Raw genomic sequence first — 24,584 nt, 5'->3', positions numbered from 1 at the left:
GGAAGGAAGGAAGGAAGGAAGGAAGGAAGGAAGGAAGGAAGGAAGGAAAGAAGGAAGGAAGGAAAGAAGGAAAGAAGGAAAGAAGGAAAGAAGGAAAGCAAAGGCCTTCCAATCACACCCTCCACCTCCTGCACTGCCTGGACGTCTTCATGTGCCTTCCTTCTATTTATCTGACTCACTCAGTTGGTTCTGGCCGCCTTTGCAGACCAGGGCTCGCCAGTGGCACCCACTAGAAGATGGGACTAGTATATGCTCTCCTCCAGGACTAGAGTGCTGGTCCGGTCCCTACATGACGCATAACCTTCAAAATGTGGAGTCATCTCTTTTGTGTTGTGTAGTGTGTGGCTCCACCCTCCAGAAACATGAATTCCCACCGCGGCCAGCACGGCACACACCAGGTCATCTAGTAAAGTGCTCCCACGGGTACTGCTGGATACAAGTTAGTGCTCATCCAGTGCAATGGCAGAAACAACAGTATCTGAGGATTTGTGAGAAAAGCCTTGAGGTCATTCCAAATATAAATGGCCATCTCCAATCTGTTCTGTCAGCCACCGGATACTGGGGATGTGGCACAGTGATACCCCAAATCTGTCCTTTTATATTGCCAGGTTGGGAACACACACACACACACCAGCAAAGACCAGGAGAGGAAATCCCTATGGATTTTCATTAGACCAGTGCCATACCAATTACCCTTTCGAATGATTCAGTTCCTTTACTTCAGTCACGGATGTGCTGCCAGATGGGCCAGTCACACATCCCTGAAGGCTGTAGGAATTAGTAGAGCCTTTGCGGAAAACAATAGGCTGATGGTTAATAGGATCAGATTTATGTGCTCCCCGCATTGGACCCAGGAAATCTGCTCCTCGTTAATACGTGCTGTAGAAATAACTGAGCTACTGAAAATAGCTCCACGCATAGAGCCACTCAGCAAGTACGATCTGAAGGAAGTGCATGATGAAGAATTCCATGCCACAATACACAGACGGTGAGCACATTGCTATGGCAGCCCAGTGGACATTAAGCAATCACTGAAAAGTAGCATTATGAAGGTATTATACCACATATACAAGTAACATGGGCAACTTGCATATCCAGGGTTGGTATACATTTTTTAACAATAAACAAACCAACAAGAGAAGGGAGGATAGGAATATATTTAAATGGCAAATTTGTGATGATTTTTGTGGCTTCTTTATTGTGGTGCCTGCATTGCCCTTATTGTAGTTTTCCACCATTTACAAAGAGGATCGATCAATCCTGCACTGATTCAGATACCAGGGGCTTGCGGGGAGGGGAGTAGATTTTCAACTCTGAATCAGATTCCTACAAAAAGCTATGCCGCCTTCTTCACCATCAAGGCAAGCTCTTCCAACAGATGCACACACAAAGAAAAGGCACCGGAGAGTGACAAAGGGTTTCCTTGGCTTCCCATCACAGTCCAGCTCTGCGTCCCCCATATCCTAATGGACGCTTTTATCCCACTCGGCAGAACGACCTCATTAGAAGTCACCATGCTAATGGAAAATGTGTTTCCAGGACAAAAGATCTCATCATTCCTACACCAGAGACAGGGCCGGGACAGAGGATACAGGGCAGATTCCAGTCACTGTGGTGCTTCTCATGGAGGCACCGGGCACAGGGGAGAACCTAGGCCCGGAGTTCCTGCCCAACACTGGCTGCAAGGCTAATGCAGCACTGACCACAGAGCCAGGAAGCAAGGATGTATGGAGGCATTTCCTAGACTCCATGGGATCCAGTCACGTTTTCGTGCTCTCATTGTTAGTCACCAGTCCCCAAAAGTCTTATCCTTAGTAGGGGCACCACTGGGCTGCTGCTCCCATGACTTCTCAAAAGTGACCCTCAGTCTCCCTGCATTATGGAATAGGAAGGAATACCGATGATGACAAACTGGAATGTAGAAAATGGTTACTGAGAACTGCAAAGTAACTGGAGCCAAGGTTACATTTACGAAGTGGATTCCTCAAGATGAGGGACAAAGTGTTGGTCCCTCAGCCTGCTGTCCCCAACAGAGAACCAAGTGTTTTCTCTCTCTCTCTCAGCAAGGCTTCTCTGGACCAGTATTTACAAGGCTCATGATGCTTAACTGAGCTGAGTACACAATAGGCCTTCAATACACCAGAGAGGAACGAAATCCTATGATTGCCAAGTCGGAACGCTGTGCCTAAATGTTAGGGCAGTGTTATCCAAGAGAACTAATGATAGGCCCAGGTGCAATCTTAAATTTCGTATTAATCACATCTTCATAAAGCAAAAATGAAGTCAAATAGATCCCATCCAAAATATCCCTGCAGTGTGTAATGGGTCTTACCCATGTTAACAATGTCTTTTACTGCGGGTTTTTTGTTGGTTTGGTTGAGGGAAGTGCTGTTGTTTTATTTGCAGTTTTGTTTAATACTAAGTCTTCAATGTCTGGTATATATTTTGCAACTACCAAACATCCCTACATGGATGAGCAGTATTTCAAGTTGCTCAATAGACCGGATGTGACCAGTGACCACCAGACTGGGCAATGCACAAAACACAAAACACCTCTTTAAAAATGGAAACAATTTTTTGAGTGACAATGAATGTATTTAACATTAAATTCCCCATAATCTATTTCGTACTACTACTTTAGATTTGGTTTGTATAGAGTTTGGAGGTGGGAGAAGGGTGCCCAAAAATCACTTGTGTGTGCCAAAGCCAGAGATCATCTCAGGATGTCTTCCTTTGGGACTCCGTCTCCATCATAGTTTCTGAGACAGTCTTTTAACTGAGCCTGGAGTCACAGGTTTCTAGACCAGCCAGCCAGAGAGCATCAGAGCTCACCTTTCCCTGCTCGCCACCAGGGTTAGGAAGTGTCAGACAGGTATCTATTTTCCCCTTTGTAGATGTTTTCAGACAAATATCTAGATATTTACTATCTAATATCTAGATATCAGAAAAACGTATAAAGTCAATCTTGAAGGAAGCCTTTGCCAAGAGCTATGTGTACCATAGACATCCAGCACGCGCATGTACAAGTAGTTTCTATTTGTCTAGGATAGCGCATGCAGGATGCTGCTGCCTACTTGGCTAAACAGATAATGGGTGACACTGTTTTGTTTCGTACTTTCTAAGGAGCTACACATTTTTCTTCTAAAGTTAATGTTTCTCTCACATATATGAACTTAGTGGATGGTATCATGAATTCAATGGGTCGTAATGATAGCAACAGCAATCCTGGAACACCACAATCCCCTTTAAAATGTAACTGTTCCTTTACTTCACCCTTCCATTGGGAATCCCATGACACACACAGTATGTGTCATGGCCTAGGTAGGGCCACTGCACCCGGCCATCCCAACACAGACAAAAAACTCAAGGTCAGCTGATAAGGATTAAACCCTCCTTTTCTCACCCCACCACCCTACTCCCCCTGGTGTCCAAGCCTACGTGAACTTGACTGGGCCTGGAATTTGTGAGCTACTCTGACTGCCAGTTAACAAGGAGAGAGAAACAGCCAAAAAACCTAGACCCTGTAGAGGTCAGTTTACCTCAGTTTCCCACAGTAGTCAAACAGAGAAAGTATTGATTAGGAACCTAAGCCCTTCAGAAATCAAGTCTAAGAGAGTTCTAGACACCAGCCAATCAGACGGGCATCTGTTCCTCTCTTTGCAATAAGTGGCAGCTGCGGAAATAAAGTCCCTCCCCCGGAGACTCTCCCGAGTTTCTGATGTCAGAGGCAGCGGTTTTTTGCCCCAGTTCCCAGGTGGAAATCAATAACCTCTGAGGAGCAAGGTTCCAGACAGGTTTTGAGGAAAACTACAGAACAACCTCCCCCAGAGAATTAAGCAGACAGCTACGGGCTCCTCCAGGGGCCAAGGGCAAGCAAGGACTGGAGGGAAGCCAGGTACGGAGCCTGGGACAGGTCCCTGAGGCTTGTCAGTCTGGTGCTACGGAACCAAGAGCTTCATAGAAAACGCTTCTAAAATAATATTACTGGTCTGCAGCTCCTAAGAACATTACCCTGAAAAGTGTCAAAACATACATTACCTGAATTGGTTTTTCTCCATTTTTCTTGTCTTTTAATGAGAAAACAGAAACGACTGAACTATTTTCTTTACGTGCTGCACCAAATTTTGTTCTCGAATAGCCACTTCACCCCCTGAAAATGTGTTTCCCAATATCCAACTCACACCAAGGATGAAAAGAGAAAAGATGAAAATCTCTCAAACACACCTGAATGAGCCTCTCCAAATCACTATATCAAACCAGGCTGAGTAGTACCACGGCTGGAAGAAAAACAACGGGCATTTGCCTGACCCTGGTGATTCTACAAGCTGACTCAAGTCAGGGAGTGTTTGCAGCAGCAAGGCGAAGTCATAGAGTGTGGCGCTTTTTCGGCTGCCTTGAGAAAAGGCACCACCAGCCTTGCTTGATTAGAAAGGATAATGTTGGCAGGGCCAGCTCTGGAAGCTTGATGAGCCTCTCATGGCTGGGTGCATGGCCGTGCCTCCACAAGGGCTGGATCCCTGTAGAGCCCACACTTGTTTCAAGGTGAGGATGGGAAGAACATTTCTCTCTCTCCAGTGGAATCAACAGTGCCTGCCGATCCAATCCAAGCACACTTTCGAAAAGAATTTATGAGGCAATGGGTGCTTGTCAGTGGAGAATCGCTGGTAGGATTTTAATTACTGTGGTGTTTCGCATTACATTATAGGGTCCTGACTTTTTAGAGATATGGAATAAAGTTTGGGAATCAGCTTACATGAAATTCGAGATTTCTACCATAAAGGAATTTATAGAATATGAGAAAGGTTAGGAGGGGGACCAGGTGGATTTGGCTATTTGGTGATGATGGTTAAGCTGGTCCTGAAGCACTTAGAAGTATACCTAATTATCCTTTCCTCTCTGATGTACATTTGAATTTTTACTGTTTTTTTTTTCTCCTTTAATAGTAGCTAGTGACCAAGGAAAAAGAAATAATGTCCTCTTCCTAAGGCCTTTCTCAGAGGAGCATTTGATCCCCACTCAATGCCCCACTTCCCAGGGCTATCACCAGCCATCCAATGTCAGCACAAGAAGGCCAGGTACACCATACTATTTCTCTTTAAGACTACAATCTTGGCCTCTATCTCTGTCTCCCTCAAGAGAAAGATGTAGTTTTTGATCACCTGGAAGAAATAGCATCCTCTGGGATACTGAAAATGACGGAGGCCTCCTACAAACGCCAATGGTTCACACTGAAAGTCTGAAGACAGTGCCGAGCTCTGGATCTAGGGGTTAACAGTGCATGACGGAGACAATGCTCTGGTAAGAATTTAATTTAGCACAGACTGGACTGCCTGATGAGACAAACTGGCAGCAATTCCACAGGGCAAGCAGGGAAGCGAGACTGTAAGACACGGGACAAGATTCTCCATCCCCAAGCTGTTCCCGCTGCAGACAGAGGAGACACCTCAGGTCAGAGCTACCCTTGATGCCGCAAACTCAACTCCAGAAACAAACTTTACCAAAATAACTGGGCAAAGTCACAAAGAAGGCTGGTGGGCCAAGGTGGACAACATCTGTTTATAATGGGTGGAAAACAGAGAAAACCCCTCAGAACAAAGCAGTTAATTGATTAGAAAACACTGAAACCATAAGCGGTCTTCAAAATGGAAATGTCAGAAGCATGCCACCTAGTAAGCTGGGTTCTAGAACACTCACTATAAAACAGAATGTGTTTTAAAACCAAATATGCGGGAAGGAGAGGTATTCACAGGGAAGCGTTGACTGGTATTTCCTGCTCAGTTGACAATGAGCTATTTTTGCTGCCTTCATGATTTTCATGATCTGACTTCTTTTTCAGTAAGCATATATTTTAAAAGCACCCTCAAAAACTATTAAAAACTATTTTTTTTTTTCCTTTCTGGCATAGAATCTCACTACACAGCCCAGGCTGAAGTTGTTCCTGCCTCAGTCTCCTGGGTTCTGGGATTGTACATGGGTACCACCACATCCGGTCAGAGAAAAGCTAGTCGTATTGTCACAATGATAATAACAAAACCATGAATGTAGGTAGCTAAGGCAGGAAAGACATGTCTCCAAAGCCAGAGAAGTCAGGTCTTGTGTCCCAAGCAAAGAAGCACAAGCTCAGGTAGGCAAGAGGGGCACGGACATCTCACTAAGCATCTCTGACCCTGGTACCCTCCCATGTCCTGAGAACAGAATGAATAAGCATGTTTCCTTGGCATCCGTAGGGCTTTCAGCCAAATGCAAGACAAGTAGGTATTGTGCCTGACTGGGAAAATACAGGGAAAGGGCTAACCCTTCCTTAATGACAGGGATAGGAAAGGAGGACTGGTCAGGGTACCTGAGGACGCGCCGAAGGAGCAGAAGCAAACGGGATTAGACGCTTGCAGGGAAGGGCTGGAGGTGGTCTCACATCATAAAGATGTGAGAATCTGGAAGTAGGGGAGGGGGGGGGTCACTGAGCCAGGTTACAGCATAGCTGGAAGATGGATCAAGAGGAGGTTTTCAACTTGTGGGTCATAGCCCCAAGAGACCATCGGAAAACAAAGGCATTCACATCACAAGTCATAACGGTAGCAAAATTAGAGTTATGAATTGCAATGCAAACAAATGTTATAGTTGAGGGTCACCACAACATGAGGAACTGTATTAAAGGGCCATAGCTTTAGGAAGCTTGGGAACCACTGGAGGGAGGGGAGAGGCTGGGCCAGTGAGCTAACTCACAGAAGCATCTGGTTCCCTCCTGCAGACACCAAGGAGCTCTGCAAGGCCTGTGGTTTCCCAAGGTGAGTCGGTGCCACGAGAGTACAGAGAAGCAGCCACTAGTTGGCCCATATAGAGAATGATTTCTGAATGCTTATTCAATACCAGCCTCTGAGTCTGTGGATGAAGTGCCTCACACCATGCTACCCCCGAAGGGAACTGCTGCCATCGTTGTCTTCCAAGTGAGGAAGTTGGAACTCAGTACAGGCCAGCCAATCTCCACGCTAAGAAATGGCAGATCTGGGCATCCCTCCCCGGGTTGACCACATATGTTTGGGGCTAGAGACACTCGAATGGATTTCATCTGTTCGCTCCCAGTCTCTCCATATTTACAAATGATCACAAATGTGTGTAACAATTTCTACTAAAAGAAATTTAGTTGATGTGGAATAAGTGGGAAAGGAGCGTGTTTTCTCAGACACAGAAATAAGATATTTTTTTAATTATTAAAAAAGCAAGAAATAAGATGGAATTGGACCCATCTGGTAATTATTATTATTATTATTTTTAACCTCAAGAGAAACCACTTGGGAGCAGGCCTTTTTCTCTTCTTTCTTTTGTTTAATAAGACACAGGTGAAACATGAGCCAAGGACCAGTGGGAAAATATAGGGGAGTGTTCAAGCTTTAAATGGGGGGGGGGGGGGTGGAGAGTGGAAAACATTATTCTGAACATGCAGAGTTGGGCCATATGAATGCAGATGGACAGGGGAATATCTCCTTTAAAGAACGTGATTCCCACGTTATTTAAAGAAGCACAGAAATCAGCATTATGCAGACGTGCTGCCAAGCCGGGAGAAAGAACAACTTCGGTCAGAGTACATTTACAAAGTGACGATGAAAACTACAGTACGGCAGACAAAATCACTTAAATAATCAAATACATAAATCAAAGCAACAACCTCTGCCCAGGGAATTTATAATGTGGCGGGGAAGACACACACACATGCAGTCTTGAGAATGATCGCCTCAGATGACGAAGCAGCTAGTGATGCCTGTAACCACCTAGAACATGAGTTACCTTCACAAGTAAGATGAAGACTGGCTACTCAAGCAGAAGAAGAGGGTGAACAGATGCCTAAGATGCAAGAAGGGTGTTCAGAGGAGAACCAAGTACGTCAAGAACCTGCAGGAATAAATCTAACTCTGGAAAGGAGGGGATTTATACTGGGAATAGCAAACCTGGGAGATGATTAATACTGGGTATTTTCTGTGTGCCACACAACGACCAGTTCATTTCAGCCTATTACCCTGTTACACGATTCTCTCTACTTTAAATATGAGAACACTAAGGCCCAGAGAAATTAAGGCCACTTGGGGAAAGTACCACCACTAGTTATGTTATCTGTCTTAGTTTCTGATAGTTAGGTTCCTATTGCTGTGACCAAGGCAACTCTTATAAAGGGCAACATTTAATTGGGACTGGCTTATAGTTTTACAGGTTTCAGTCCATTATCATCACAGTAGGAAGCAAGGGGGCATGAGAAGAAGCTGAGAGTTCTACATCTTGATCCACAGACATCAGAAGGAGACTATGTGTGATACTGGACATGGCTTGAGCATAGGAGACTTCAAAGCCAACCCCACAGTGACATATTTCCTCCAACAAGGTCACGCCTCTTAATGGTGCCACTCCCAATGGGTCAAGCATTCAAACACATCAGTCTATGGGAGCCAAACCTATTCAAATCGCCACAGTGTCTGTACTCAGTTTTGCCTGATTGTCCAGCTGCCTCTACTTAGTTCTTCATTAAGAAGCACCAACTGTATTCCTCCCTGGGAACAGGGAGTCCCCCTGAGGAGTATGTGCCAGCTTATAACTGCACCCCTGAGTTTGTGCACTCCGATCTTACATGCCATTTTTATAGAAAATTACTAATCTATTTTCAGGAACTAAAAACATCTCTGAATTTAGAGCACAGGGCATGAAGGGCTGATACAGTGAGACTCTACTAGTTTAGCATGCACTTAAAGTGACTGACTAGGCTATTTAAAACTTTGGCTTATAATGTTACCGCTTTTAGACAGGAATACAAAATGGTCCAACCACTTTGAAAAAGACTTTGGCAGTTTCTTACAGAATTAAACATATAGTTACCAAATGATACAGCAATCCCACTTCTGGGCATTCAACCAAGAGAAACAAAAATGTATGCTCACACAAAATCTATATGCAAAAGCTTATAGTGGCTTTCTTCATAATCACACCAATTGGAAAAAATCCAAATGTCTTTCAAAAGACAAATGGGTTTTTACAAAAGTTCTACGGTATGTCCATACACACAATAAAAAGTTATTGCGCAAAACAGCAACAAGCTGTTGGATATATACAACAGAAGCAAACCAGAAAGAGTTGCTAAATGAAAAAAACCCAAACTCAAAAAGATAGTTAACATTTTATGACAACCTGGCAAAAGCAAAATTACAGAGAGGAAAAATGAGTGGCAGATAGAAGGGTGAATAGTTTCTCTCTCTCTCTCTCTCTCTCTCTCTCTCTCTCTCTCTCTCTCTCTCTGTGTGTGTGTGTGTGTGTGTGTGTGTGTGTGTGTGCATGTGTTGTTGTTGTTGTTGTTGTTTTGATGAAAATACTTTATATCCTAGTATGGTGTTATATGGTAGGCAGATTAATGTTCCTCTAAGATGTTCATACTCCCTAGTCCCATTATATGTTAATGTTATACGACAAATGGGACTTTGTACACAGAATTAAGTTTGCTAACTGTCTTAGTCATGGTTTGTATTATGTACAAAACATCATGACCATGAAGCAAGTTGTGGAGGAAAGGGTTTATTCAGCTTACACTTCCACATTGCTGTTCATCACCAAAGGAAGTCAGGACAGGAACTCACACAGGGCGTGAACTTGGAGTCAGGAGCTGATGCAGAGGTCATGGAAGGATGCTGCTTACTGGCTTGCTTCCCCTGGCTTGCTCAGCTTGCTTTCTTATAGAACCCAGGATCACCTGCCCAGGGATGGCCTCACCCACAATGGATAGGGCTCTCCCTGCCTTGAGAAAATGCCTTACAGCTGGATCTCATGGAGGTATTTCCTCAAGAGAGGCTCCTTTGTCTGTGACAACTCCAGCTTGGGTGAAGTTGACACACAAACCCAGCCAGGACACTAATCATCTAACGACATGATAAGAGAATCTTAGACGGTCATGAAGCGGGCCTACAAACCACTGACTTCTCCCACCAATTTTGAGTGAGCAAAGTTATAGCTTCTACCTCCCTCCAGCCAGAGCACTGCCCCACCAGCAGTTAGGTTTGGACTCTTAGAGTCTCAAAATGGAGAAAACGGCCAACCTACTGGGTTTCTGACTTGTGAAAACTGACAAAATTAATCTGGGTTATGCTAAGCCCCTCAAGTTACGGCCACTTGCTACTGAAGCAATACGAACCTAAAGGAGGAGTTGTCAAACACTATTTTTAATTAGGACTATGCTCTTAACAACGTTCTAAATTCCTACTTTGAAAGATCAATAAGACCAATAAGTAGACCAAAAGAAAAATTCTCAAGTACTGTCCCATCTCTTCACACCTTAATCTCCAGGCTCTGTCAGCTCCCCTCCTTTTCTGGCCATCAACCGTGGAAAGCTAACACAAGTGACTAGGTCCCAACGTCACTCTCCTCACCCACGGCCAGTTCTGGGTTTGTGACTGACTCAGAGACTCTCAGAGATGGCACTACACTGTCTCAGGGGAAAGTAGCCGTGTGGAGCAAGGCCTACGTTCTCAGGACGGCAAACAGAAGTACCCAACGAGAAGAAACTGAGGTGGGAAAGGCCGTCTTAAAGAACCAGTAAGAACTGGCCAGCCCAGAGATCTCCCATCAGTACAGGCAATTCGCAACCCAGAGGCAGAGCCCCCAGTAATGAGTGACTCACCAGGATTTTAGCAGATAATGAAGGTGTCCTTTGAGAAATCCTCTAACTCCAGTAATTTTCTCTGAAGAATTAATGTGATACAAGAAAAGGGCCCTTTTCTAGTCATGAGCCTTCCCCTCCCACTCTGGCTCAGCACCAGAGTCAGTAGCTCTCCTCCTAATTTTCAACAAGCGGAACACGGCATTTTTTCCTCCGATTTTTATAAGCCTTTAAGTATAATTAATGTTCTCAGAGTATTTGTTTGCTTTAGCTATTTTCCACCTCCTGTTTATAAAATTAAGTCAGTGATATAAGTAACTCTAACAAAGTAGAGACTGGAGGGATAGTTTAGTCAGGAAAGTGCCTACTACACAAACATTAAGACCTAACTTAAACCCATGGTACCCACATAAGTAGGCAGATGTATCAGCAGGCACTTGTCTCTGTGGTCAGCCTGTCCTGCCAGATAGATGGGCAAACTCCAGGTTCAGTGAGAGACCCTGCCTCAAAAAAGAAGATGGAAAACAACTGAGGAAGATGCCTCTGGCTCTGTGTGTGTGTGTTTCTGTGTGTGTAAAATATAATAAAAATATATTAAAGGTTCCCAGGCTAACAAAGAGATCAATAAATGCTGCAATACCATCTATGGATAAGGCCCTAGAGCAAAACCCGATGGTCCTTATCTGTACAGTAGCTAACAATATCACTAGATATGTAATCAAACTAATAATAATGTAAGGTAAAACATGTGAGGTTATAGACGAAACAAACATATCTGTAATGGTTTGAATAAGAAATGTCCCCTATACGGCTCACGTATTTGAATATTTGGTCTCTGGTTGGTAGGGATGTTTGAAGAGGTTGTGGAACTTTTAGGAGGTATGGCCTTGCTGGACAAAGTAGTGACTGGCTTTGAGAGCCAGTTAGAGCCTCACCCTCACGTCTGGCTTGCTCTCTGCCTGAGTCTGTGTGTGAGGAGGTGCTCGCTCAGCATCCTGCTCTAGCTGTCAGCTCTCATGTCTCTCCCCTGACGTCATGGACTCTCCCTCTGGAACCAGAGGCCCAAATAAACTCTAACAGAAAGTTTTCAGTCATGGCATTCTATCACAGCAACGGGGAAAGTAATGACTACAATACCGTTCGTTCAAAGTAAAGAGACAGACAGGGTTATGGATGGAAAAGTCAGGGCGGAGGAACAGCAGAGGGGAAGGATTGGCACAGAAGCTCCAAACAGAGTGAGCGGATGTTGAGGAGACTCATCCAAGACTGCACATTTCCTTAAAGGGAAACCTAGAAATTCCACCTGACGATCTTGATGAACAACTCCACAAGAACTAAATAGGACTTTAAAGGGGAGGAAAAAAAGATCTCTGCTTCAAAACTAAGAATGACCTGAACTGACAGCTAACTCCACCAAAGGACCTCCTTTACTTGTGTCTGCAGAGACTGAAAGGGAGATTTCCGGGCACTTCTAAGTTCCACATTCTTGGGACAGCCCCACCACATACCCACTGAGATCGACTCTACCTATAACTGGGTCATGCATGCTGCTGATAACTTGGGGACATTCCACATGATGTTTAAGAAACATGCATGATGCCAGGCTATATTTACATCTGCATTGATAATTAGTGAGGGGAAGGGTCCCAAAGCCACGCCAACACAACACTTATTATCTCAGAGTGGTCTGTTCGATATACTCATGAACCAAAAGATGCACACAGAAAGGTTCATAGCAGCACCAGCCAGAAGAGCCCCAAATGGATGCAGGGCAACTGTCTCTCAACTGCTACTTACTGGGCTTGGTGGCTCACATCTGTACTCCCAGTACTGTGAGGGCTAAAGCAGGAGGATCATGAGGTCAAAACAAGCCTGGACTACAAGACTAGACCCTCTTCGAAAACATCTAAGAAATAGTAAATTTTAGGCATATTCATATGGTGAGATACCACTACAAATAAGACCAATGTGACAAGCATTGCCAGAAACATAACAGACAACCTACTGTAGGGTTTTACGCTGAGAAAAACAAGCAAAACTAATGTGTGGTATCAGAAAACAGAATATTGATGCCCTGGGGTGTTAGGGTCTGAAGATTACACCAGAGAAACCTCTAAGATCCTGAAAATGCCTGTTTCTTTGAAAAGTCATCAGGCTAATGGTTACTGCTTTTCTATATGATGCTTTATTTCAGTAAATTAAAGTAGTAGGATGAGCAAAAAAAACACCTTACAGTTGAAATGCAGTATGTATATTCATATCCATAGCTTGTTGTTAAAGTGTTTGATCTGTTTGTTTTAACTTAGTATCATTTGTGTACACTTAGACTGGAATAGTACTATCATTAAGAATCTCTGCTTTGCACAGAGGATTTATTACTCTACTTCACTGGTCCTTGTAGAGGATAGGGAAGGTGGGGGAGGAGAAGGCAGAGGAAGGAGAGTGAAGCAGAGGGGTAGCTATGAGAAAAACTTCAGGCCCTTTAAAGCATGGAGAGAGAAAACAAAACACAAAAGACAAGGTCACCGGGAACATTTCCAGGCACTGGGCAATCAGTACTGTAAAAATTGTTACCAGCCAAGAGGGAGGGGCTAGACGTCCCTAGCAACCGCCACTCTAATTGAACCACACCTCACTAAGGATTCAGCAGATCAGACAATGGTGGGATCTCAGACTAGTTGTAACCCCAGCTCCAGGCTGCCATGGCTCTATCACTAACCCATACATGCCATTAAGTATAGAATTACCTCATCAATAATTGTGGTGTCCACCTTTTCTGCAGGTTAACCCTAAGCACAGGGGAGGAAATCCCTTTCCTTCCCCATAGGTCAGATATCAGAATACGTGGTTGCTCATCCTTAGTATTCAGAGGTCTGCGTTTTCCTATAACTGTGAAATCGGGAAGGAAATTGATCATACTCTGCAGGGGGTTGGGGGCGGAGGACCCTTCTTAAACATAATACAAGATGAAGCCCCCAGGCCAGGGCCTGGCCTCTAATCCACGATGGTGGAAAATATGACTAGCACCTGCTGGTCCAAGACCTTTGCAGTGACTGCAGCAGACAACCTTGCCAAAGATGCTGGGGACAGACTAAGTGAGGAACCGCAGGGTTCGCGCTTGAAAAAGGCTAGGTGTCCTCTAGCTATACACCCAGAAAGCTGGCACCTGTCAATCACTTGACCTAAATACAACAGTCACTAGGGGGATGGGGGGGGGGTAGTCCGAGCATGCTCAGTGATGGAGATGACATCACTTAATCAATGCTGGAGACGGGGAAGGCTGCATCAGCAGCCAGGAATGTATCAGTGGGGACCTAGTGTGGCTCGCATTAACTCAGTCCCTCTCCACGCGGCTCGAATACAAAGAGGGCACCACGGGCCACACACTCTAGGGGAGAGCAGGTGAAGAAAGGGGGCGCGGACAAGACTAGTTTATTTCCTTTGGTATATTCCCTTAAGAACGATGAGGGAGTACTGCCTCCCTTTCCAGTAGCCAGACTGCAGAAAAGGAGCTAAGTTGGGGGAAACACGGTGGGAGGAAAGGTGGGGAAAGGTGATCAAAAGGGAGACCCTGGATTTGCTTAAGTAACTTCTGCTCTTGACACCGAGGGGTTATTTGGAAACTCCCTCTCTTAGCAGATTGGAGAATCTTCTCTCCATCTAGAACGAAGCATATGAGGCTATCTGCAGACACTAGGGAGAAAGGATCTGGTGCGGGGTGGGGGTGGGGGGGAGTCCACAGAAAACACAAATCCAGGACAACAGGGGTGATAGGAAGCAGGAAACATAAGAGACCTCCCAGAGACACCAAGAGCACTCCTCACCTTCCACAAGGGAGCAAGGTGAAACCGCCTATGTAAGGCCCAGGAGATTTTTGTTTTTCTTGCACCTTTCCTCCACACCTTTTTGACTAAGGTCTTGAGACAAATCGAACCCTGGAATGCCTGGATGCATCTGTGGGTTGTAGAGCTGACACTTTTGACCAAGACCTGGGCATCCCTACTTGCTGGCAAGCCTAAACACTGCCCACGCGGCGGCGAGAGTGGGAACAATAGGCCCACCCGAGCCCCCACCCGCGAACAATGGCGGACCTCGCACTCCCCCGCCGCCCAGCGCCACCACCGACGCGGGGGAGTCACCGGGCAAGGGCTCTCTTACGATCCACCCGCGAGCCCAGCCCCGCTGGGATGTCCGAGGTAGCGTCAGGAAGATGCCCCACTCAGGCAATGGTGCAAAGCCGGAGGAGGGGCAAGACACCAAGGCCACTTACCCCGATCACCACCGTCTCCTCGCCTTTGAATTTGGGGATGAATTTGTCCCCGCGGAGGATCTCCGCTTCGTTGAGGGGCCGGAACCGGCACATCACTTTGATGCTGCATTCGGCTGGATCCGCCATCTCGGGCCGCGGCAGGAGGGGACACAGGGGATGGGGTGGGGGGCCCGGCTGGGCAGCGCCACCGAGGAGGCCGCGAACCAACCGCTGCCCGCTGCTAGGCCGCCTCCCGCAGCTTCTCAGCAGGTCATCGCAAGCCTGCACTGGACGCCCCGCAGCTCCGCCGCCGGGAAGGAGAGCGAGCAGCGTATCAGCTGGGCCGCCCTGCTGCTGACCTCCAGCCCGGTCCTGCGCCCCCGGCCCACCTGCCCCCGACCACGAGGCGGGCGGACAAGGCGATGCTCAGGGAGCAATCCCCGCCCGGCTCAGACCTCCCGGGCTCCGGCGCGCTCAGCCATCCTGCATCAGCACCACCGCGCTCCGGCACCTCCAGGCCCGCCCCTCTGCCCCTCCTCGGCACGGTGACGTCACTGCAGAGATCCGCCTCACCCTGGGTGTGAGCGCGGCGCATCCCGGGACTTGTAGTCAGCCACTCTACCTGCAGGTGGGAGGGCAAGGCTCGGATTAGCTTGTGAGGACCCCCGGGAACTGCAGGACTGATGTGGCTCCACAAGCCAAGAACAGAATGAAAGTCATAGTTAATATTCCCAGTTAAACTCTATAAAAATAAAAAAACCAGGTCACATACAACTGAACAGCCACAGAGCGGTTCCCTGTGTTGTAGAGTTTTTGTAAGAGTCGTAAGGAAAGCAGGAAGGAAATGAGATTTGCATGGAAGCCGGTTATAACGAAAATGCTTGAACATAGGTATTTCAAAATAGTTCATATCCGATCAAAATCAAGGATTTTTATCACTGCAAAACTAAGTCGGAAAACAAATTCCCACACCCACCTATTTAGCATTGCTACTTTAGAGCCTGAGGATTGAAGCCGGGGGTTTTTTTGAGTCCTAAGTCAGGAACATCTCATTGTTGCTTGGCGGTGCATGCTCGGAATCCCAGCGTTCAGAAGGCAACTTGGGACAAAACTCCCAAAAACAAAAACAAGAGAAAAGGAAAAAGAAAACAGGATCTCTCCGTTATAACTAATCATAGATCAATTTCTAATTATGTTTAGAATCCTGCAGAAACGAACAGATTGTATAGAAGATCAAATCCAAGACAAGCCTGGGTTCTCATACTCGCAGTTCTCTCTACTTACTGTAGGCTCCCTCCTCTACTATAACGTCCATGCTTACAGATTCTAGCTGCTTGTGACTTCTTCCATTCCGCTTGCCCTGCTTCGTTTCTGGTATTAGCTCAGGGCCATTCGCTCTGCCAAACTGGCCTGGCCCATTCCCACCCATCAGTCAGTAAGCATCTCGGGGGCCCTATGGAAGATGATGGGAACATGGCCAAAGCCACTGAAACAAATGGGGAGCTTAGAAGAACACAACTTGTTTTGCTATATTCAAGAAGCTACTCAACAGCCATGCCAGAGAACAGGCAGACACTAGGACTGCCTTAGGAACCATCATCTCTGTACTGACCTTGTTCTTACTCAAGACCCATTCCCACCAATCAGCAAACTTAAGTGCCAACAGCCTGTGGATGTCATTCTGCAATTTAGATAAGGATGGATGGGTTTTCAAAGAGTTTGAAACCTATTAGGGTAGGTCTATGCATGGCCAGGGATTAGCCTAGCATCTACCTCTGGCACAATAACCTAGAGTCTAAAGCTTTGTAACTCTATGAAGGAACCTCGTGGTACGAAGTTTCCTGAAAGAAACCTAACTCCCACCTCCCAGGAGCATGCATTGGTCGATAGCTGTGTCCATTGGACTTTGTCAACACTTTCAATCCTAAGACTTTCTACAGAAGGATTTCCCAGATGGCCTACAGCTGGTTGTCTTTACTTATTGTCCCAGTGTCCTCTCTGTAGCACTACATCTAGACAGTGAATTCCTCATTGCCTTTGCTCCATCTGAACACAGAATGCAGAGTAGGAAGCACGCTGAGTGGGGAACTCAGCTGAGCATGAGTTCTTCCTCTACCACTGTAGCAAGATATTTACTTTCCTTCAGACTCTGTTTCCTATTCTCTGGCATTAGAATAGCAATATTGCCTTGCAGAATTTTTTTTTAACAAATCAAGAGCAGAATTAATTGTAATGTTAAGTTTAGTACGGTAAAGTGTTTATATATATATTTGTGTGTGCGTCTGGCTGTCCTGGAACTCACTCTGTAGACTAGGCTGGCCTCGAACTCAAAAATCCACCTGCCTCTGCCTCCCAAGTGCTAGGATTAAAGGCGTGTGCCACCACACCCGGCAGTAGTGTTATTCTTACCGGGTACTGAATACTGTTATTTACTGATTGTAAATAACAACTTCTTTAATTTTAGAAAAATATCTATTGCATACATCTAGTTGTACTCAACAGTTCAAGTTTCCTGCCTACCCCAAAAAGACAGAGCCACTGAAGTGAATATTTTAAACCATGGCAATGTCAATCTGATTCTCTCTCCTTGGCACAGCTGATGTAGAGGGAAAAACGTCTCTGGGGCTGCTTTCTCATCTGCATTGCACTAAGCAACTCTCAGGCTCTGGCCCACAGACCCCTTGTTCTTTGGGAAATCTGTGTCAAAACCTGCTTGAGAGACAGTGGGGTGTTTAAGAGGTGGTTTGGTCATTAGAAGGGGTTCAGACCTTTGTCACAGAAGTAAGTCCTTGCTCTCACGATACTAGATTAGTTACCATGGGAGTGTTCACTACTAAGGACATTCAACTTCCTCTGCTCTCTTTCTGGTTCTCTCTCTCATTCACTGTGTGACCTTGCCCACAGACGCTTCCTCTGGTTGTCCACCATGTGTGAAGCAGCGAACGGCCCTCACCAGAAGTCAGGGAGATGCAATCCCAGGTCTATGGGACAAATCAAACTAATTTTTATAAATCACTCAACCTCAGATTGTTACAGCAACAGAAACAAAACTAAAACTCGGTATACTGGTGATAACAATCTAAAGATTTCCTTGGGCCCACTAAAGGATGTGCCGAACCCCATATACACTCCTTTCTTTGAGAGTGCCTGAACTATGAATAACCCAGGCTGCACAGAGATCCACCCATGGGCCAATGGGCTCCCTCGTTGCTCATTAGTTCATCTCTTCAACCTACACTATTCAAGCAAATAACCTTGCTTGTTACTTCCCAATTGCTAAGATGTATAAACTGAACCCGTATCAAGGAGGTTATCATATGAATCTCATTTAAGAGGTCACAAGATACAGAAAATAAAGTGTTCACTGTGTCTGAGAAAATGGGCCAAGTAGGATTCAAGAAAAAATATGAAGGTCACCAGAGTAATAAGAAAATAATAAGCTTAACTACATAAAAATGTAAACTTTGGAGCCTGGAGAGATGGCTCAGAAGGTAAAGACCATCTGTCACCCTAATGACCCAAGGGCAACCCCTTTCATTCACAGTGGTGGAAGGAGAGAACTGACTGCTGAGAGTCATTCTTAGACCTCCACAGGGGCATCATGGCTGGCACACACACACACACACACACACACACACACTCACACACACACACACACACTCACACACACACACTCACACACACACACTCACACACACTCATACACACACACACCCAAAACATGCATAGACAAAGTAAAGAAATTAAACATAACTTACAACCTTTATGCATTGAAGAATGATAACAACAGCGACAACAAAAACAATGCAAAACAAAAGAATTTTTAAATGATATATGATACGGGTTATCATATATACAGTATATAAAAAGAACTCCTGCAATTTACAACCAAAAACCAAACAAGTTTTTTTTAAGTTGCCAAAGGAATTGAATAGACTTTCTCTGAAGATGTACAAAAGACCAATAAGCGCATGAAAAGATAATCATCATACATCATTAGAAAGGAAACAGCAAATTAAAGCTCTAGAGTCATCACTTAAAGCCGATTAGGATGATTATACCAAAGGAGAAAGGAAGAGAGAGGAAAAACAGGGCGACAGACAGGGAGACAGGGAGGAGGAGGGGGGAGAAAGAAAGCATTCACAAGATGAAGAAATGGAATCTCCTGTGCATAGTTTTTGGTTAAAAAATTTTAAAAAAGGTAGAACTATTGTGAAAAACAGCATCAACACCTCAAAAATATAAGCCTAGAATTACCATGCAGCCCAGGGGTTCTATTCCTAAGGTCATGTTCCCCAGCCAGCTCATAGTCAGGAATTTGTACAGCAACCTGACTCACCAAAAGATGAAAACAACCCGGTGCTCATCCCTGACAAATGTATAAACATAATGTGAAATGTTGTTGTCTTTAAAAGCAAGAAAATCCTGACACATGCTGAGACATGAATAAGCCTTGAAGATTCTGTGTTAAGTAAGATAACCAGTGACAGAAGAAAACGGGCCGCTCGGGGTTCCTGGGTCCCCTCCCTGAAGATACCAAAAGGAAGCTGAAATTTCTTATAGAAAATGGCATCGTTTTCAGATGCCACCTATACACATCTTTCTGTGTACTTTAATTCATCTCTAGGTTACTCTCTTTTTTAACTTTTTATTGGTTCCCTGTGAATTTCACACTGTACACCTCCATCTCACTCATCTTCTCACCCCCTCATTCCCACCCTCTCCCCTTACAATCTCTCCCCTCACAAAGAAAAAAGAAATCTCATCGTGGAAGCTTTAGTGTATCAGTGTGTCCCACACTATATCCTTTTGTCCACACTTCTTTGCTTATAAATGTTCTTTGCAATGAGTCATTAGTCTGGTTCTAGGCCTCTGGCTTCTGCAACATGATCAATACTGGATCCTCACAGGGACTCTTCTCGGATATCCTGTTGCCCTGTCTCATGGACATCCTGGAATGTGGGACCAGACCCTTCCTGTATTCCAGCAGTTCATAGATGAGGTATATATTAGAATGGGATAAATCAGAGCCCTGTATCTGGACCTGGGAAGCATCCAAACCGGTCAGCCTGCCAGCTCTCCCACCATACCACCAGGGTGAGCTCTCCAGCATAGCCCCTGCTAGCTCACTCAAAGCCACAGCTGGAAAAGGGCAGAGGAAGCTATCCCATTCTCTTGCCCTTGGGGCTGGATCACCCTCAGCAGCAGGGCCAGCTCTACTTTGCTGCCCAGGTGAGGTACAGGCTGAACTCTCCCATGTACTGCAGCAGGTGAGGGACAGCTCTCCCACTCTCTTGCCCTCAGGGCCAGCTCTTCCACAACGCCCAAATGAGGGGTAGGGTCAGTTCTGTCCCGAAGCATCCCAGACCAGGAATACTCGCCTGACCTTTGGTGGTAACAGACGTTCCCTACTGTAGAGCCACAGACCTAGACATGTCCCTCAGAGGCAGCACAGGCCAGCATCTCACCATGGCCTTAGGAGGCATCACCAGCTATTCACATCAATTTGTTCCTCGCTACCCTTGAGTTCCCAGTTCTGCCTCTCTGCATTGTGCCCACATCCTTCTGCCTCTCTTTCTCTTCCATTTCTCCACCACTTCCTTGCTCATCTCATTGGTGCCGAGGGACTCTGGGTGTCTGAGGTCATCTCAGGAATGGTCTCAGGAATGCTATGTCCCACCCAAGCCATGTGGCATTCAATGGAGGTCCATCTTGCCTGGGCTTCTAGGCCCAGGACTGATGGTTGTTTTATGCTTGCTCCTTCCTGGGACCCTATGGCTCCAGACTGGTGGTCATCTCTGGCTTGTTCCTCACCAGAGCCCCTAGGTTACTGCCGACGTCTACTTCAACACAAACACTACACAAACAGTTGATAGACTGTATTATTCAGCAAACAACAGGAAGGAAAACTCTGCATAGCTTAATGTACACAGTTCTTGAGTGTTTTCCTACTGTAGGTAGACAGACATACAGAGACATCATGGGTACAAGAAGGAGCCATAATGCTGTATGGCTTTATTTCTGTGAATACCTAGAATAGTGTTGGTTGCCAGGAGCTGGGGATGGGGAGGAGCAGGAAGTTATTTATCTTGTTTGGTTTGGTTTGAGTTGGGGTGGCTTTTGTTGGTGGTGTTTTTGTTTTTGTTGTTGTTGTTATTGGTGGTGGTGGTGGTGGTTTTTGGTTTTTCAAGACAAGGTTTCTCTGTATAGCCCTGGCTGTCCTGGAACTTACTCTATAGTTCAGGCTGGCCTTGAAAGCCACCTGCCTCTGCCTTCCGAGTGCCGGGATTCACCACCTCCGCTGGGCAAGAAGTTGTTCTTTAAAGAAGTAAGTGTGTTGTGATATGACTAGATGGATAGATAGGTAGGTAGATAGATAGATAGATAGATAGATAGATAGATAGATAGATAGATAGATAGATAGATAGATAGTTTCTGTTCAGAGTTTCATTTCTAGGGTTTTTTTTCCTTTTGTACTTTGTCTCATATACAGCTAAAGATCAATAAATCTTTTTTTAATGATTTTTTTTATAACACGGGGGCTCCATAGGCCTCAGAGTACAAAATGTCTCTCAGACCTTTGCCTGCCCTCCCCTCCTTCACCTGCTTCTCCCCATCCCAGGGTAGCCCATAGAAATCATGATTTTCTTCCCAAGGGTGGGCCTGATGGTTAATTTTGATTGTCAACTCGACAGAATCTAGAGTCACTTAGATGTTCACAATCTGCTGGACATGAATGTGAGGGGGTTTTACTGAGGGGAGACAGCCCACCTTGAATGTGAGCCGTACCATTCCATGGGCTGTGGTTCTGGACTGAATAAAAGAGGAAAAGTGAACTGAACACCCCCATCGCTGCCCCCATCCATGACGGTGGATGCAATGGGACCAGCTGCTTCCTACTCCTGCATCACATCTCTCCTCCAAGATGCTTTTGTCAGATATTGTATCACAGCAGCAAAGACAAAACAAAACAACCAGTGCAGAAAATGCGTTGCCAGTGGCGGAGACGTTGCTATGACAAACCTGGCCATGCTCTTCATAAGCACAAAAGGCATGACGAGGTTTAGGACGTTGAGCTAGAAAGCTATAGAAGACTATAAGCAGGACTTGATTGGCTATTCCGGTGGGGGTTTGAAAGGGCAGAGTGTCGAAGGAAAGGTGGACAGTCGAAGGATTTGCGAGTTGGGTAAGGACCCTATTGGGAAAGATGCCAGAGGACATTCCATCACATCTTAGCAAAGAACCTGGCTAAATTCTACCCACAGCCCGAGAACCTGAGTGACGCTGAATTCAAAATAATAGACTCATTTCTTTGGCAGAAGAAATTTCAAAACCATGTAACATTTAGGCCATGGCATGGCTGCTGCTCACTGCTCTTCCTCAGCAGAGAGAGAGGAAAAAGATAAGAAAAATTTACTGGGGAAAGGTATATGAGCAAGTTCAAAATTGTAGACAAGAATATGTGGGCAAAGCATCTGTAACGGCTAGAGAGACAGTCACTATTAAAGAGAAACCTTGGAGGAGATGCTAGGGAAGGTACCCAATTTAAGGACATGCAAATTCATTTGCTAGGGGGAAATGGAGCTGATGGTGCCATCGAAGGGGTTCTCTGTTCAGAACAAAACAAAACCAGCTACTTATACAGAAAGAGGCTACTGCAATGATAGTCCAAGGGACAGGCTACACCTGAAGATGTCAGCTACAGTATTGTCTGTGTAGTGCTGGTTCTACAGACATAATAAACCCAGGCTCCTGAAGCTTGACGGCGGGTCTGACAGTAAGCCACTGAGTTCAGTGTGTGGCAGTGCTGAAGTACTTGAAAGGAGACCTTGAGAAGCCACCCAGTGAAACTAGGAAGGCAAACCTAACTTGCAGTGGATACCTGGGATTTTGGAGATGCCATTACCATGGGAAGGATTCTGAGAAGAGCTGCATGCAGCAAGTGGAGCTGGTCAAAGGGAGAAGCTATGTGTGCTGCAGCAGCAGAACTGGGGGAGTGGAGACAACCTCTTTGTAGCCCGGATGACTCCATCACAAGCCCCAGGTGCCTGGCGTGGGGCTGTTGGATTTAGCATCTGTCTTGCTGGGGTTGTTTTGGCTTTGTGCAATCTTCCGATGCTATAGCTCCCATTCCCTGTTGTCCCCAGACCCCCGGTGGGGTGATCAGCCAAAGGTCACAACTGGTGGGTTCCGAATGAAGATTAGACTCTCAGGAGACAGGCTTCAGTGAGACCGCTCATTTAATTGGAGGGAACAAGGGCTATTTAAACCTATCGTGGTGAGTGTACGTCCATCATTAGCAGGGGCCAGGGTGCGGGGAATGCCTCATTTGCTTATAGAGGAATTCCATACATACTGCTGGACATGACCTTATCAGGGGAAAGGGAGTTTTAACCTGGCTGCAAGCTATGTGACCTTCTCCGGTGGGGCAAAAGATGGGGGCACAAATCTATGTGCACTAGGGCAGAGTGGGAGTGATCCTACTCCTGCCAATCTCAGGATGAGATTTTCAGGGTTTGGACACACCTCGACCCCACTCTTGCTTTAGGCCTTCTCTGTACAGCTCCATGGACCCTCTGGCCCCACAGTTTCTCTTAGGAATGGTAGGTCATTGTCCTGTTTCTTTCTTTCTTTGTTTGTTTTTATTACCTTGACAGAAGCTAAACTTGTCTTAGGAGAGATAACCAGTTGAGAAAATGCCTCTGTAAGATTAGACTGTAGGGAAGACTGTAGGTCATTTTATTCATTAGTGAGTGATGTGGAAGGGCCCATTAAATTGTGGGTGGTGTCACTTCTGGGCAAATGGTCCTGGGGTATATAAGAAAGCCGGCTGAGAAAGCCCATGAATGAGGGGAAACCAGTAAAGTAGCATTCATCTATAGCTTCTGCCACAGTTCCTGCCTCCAGGATGCTGTCCTGAGTCCCTGCCCTGACTTTGATATGAAAGTGTACGAAAAACATACTCTTTCCTACCCAAGTTGCCCTTTGTCATGGCAATTTATCATGGCAATAGAAGCCCTAAGACAGTCATTGTATTTAGAAGTATATAATCTATTTTTGATTATACAGGATTGTACAGTTAAGGGATTGCCCGAGTCTTAGATTCCGCACTTTCACTGTGAGGGCTTTTAAAGGTGATTGAATGCATTTGCTAGTGAGATAGCCCCGTGTCAAGGAGAACAAGGAGTGAGTGGAAGGAAGACGGTGGTCTTCATGTGCCATGACTGCATGTCAAGTTAATTAAATACTTTGCTTTACAAACTGTCTTGGTTATGATGCCATGGTGTCTCGTCATAGCAGTAGAACACTAAAACAACCCAAAACAAAACAAAAACAAATAAGCAAGCCGGGCATGGTGGCACACGCCTTTAATCCCAGCACTCGGGAGGCAGAGGCAGGCGGATTTCTGAGTTCGAGGCCAACCTGGTCTACAGAGTGAGTTCCAGGACAGCCAGGGCTACACAGAGAAACCCTGTCTCAGAAAACCAAAAAAGAAAAAAACAAAACAAAACAAGCAAACAAAACAACCAAGGAAGCAAACACACACACACACACACACACACACACACACACACACAAAACTGTAAGAACAATAACAACAAATCAATAAGGCACACACACCAAAGTATGAAGTCTGTTTTGTATTGGAATACTGAGCTTGGAGTCTGCCCCCGAGTGAGCTTGCTATCTCGGTGACACTGCATTAGA

General features: G+C 45.6%; 1 protein-coding gene across 1 annotated transcript in view; it reads right to left on the bottom strand.

Moving 5' to 3' along the window:
• Kif5c (kinesin family member 5C) overlaps positions 1–15,395 on the bottom strand; it is a 154,298-nt gene extending 138,903 nt beyond the window's left edge. Inside the window, exon 1 of the mRNA XM_021192864.2 lies at positions 14,898–15,395. Coding sequence (XP_021048523.1) covers positions 14,898–15,023 — 126 coding nt within the window. The 5' untranslated portion in view covers positions 15,024–15,395. The remainder of the gene's footprint in view (positions 1–14,897) is intronic.
• Positions 15,396–24,584: the final 9,189 nt, after the last annotated feature.

This window comes from Mus pahari, chromosome 3 (assembly GCF_900095145.1).
Source record: "Mus pahari chromosome 3, PAHARI_EIJ_v1.1, whole genome shotgun sequence".
Classification (NCBI taxonomy): domain Eukaryota; kingdom Metazoa; phylum Chordata; class Mammalia; order Rodentia; family Muridae; genus Mus; species Mus pahari.
Note: the sequence above shows the minus strand (reverse complement) of the source record. Positions and strands in the feature narration are given on the sequence as shown.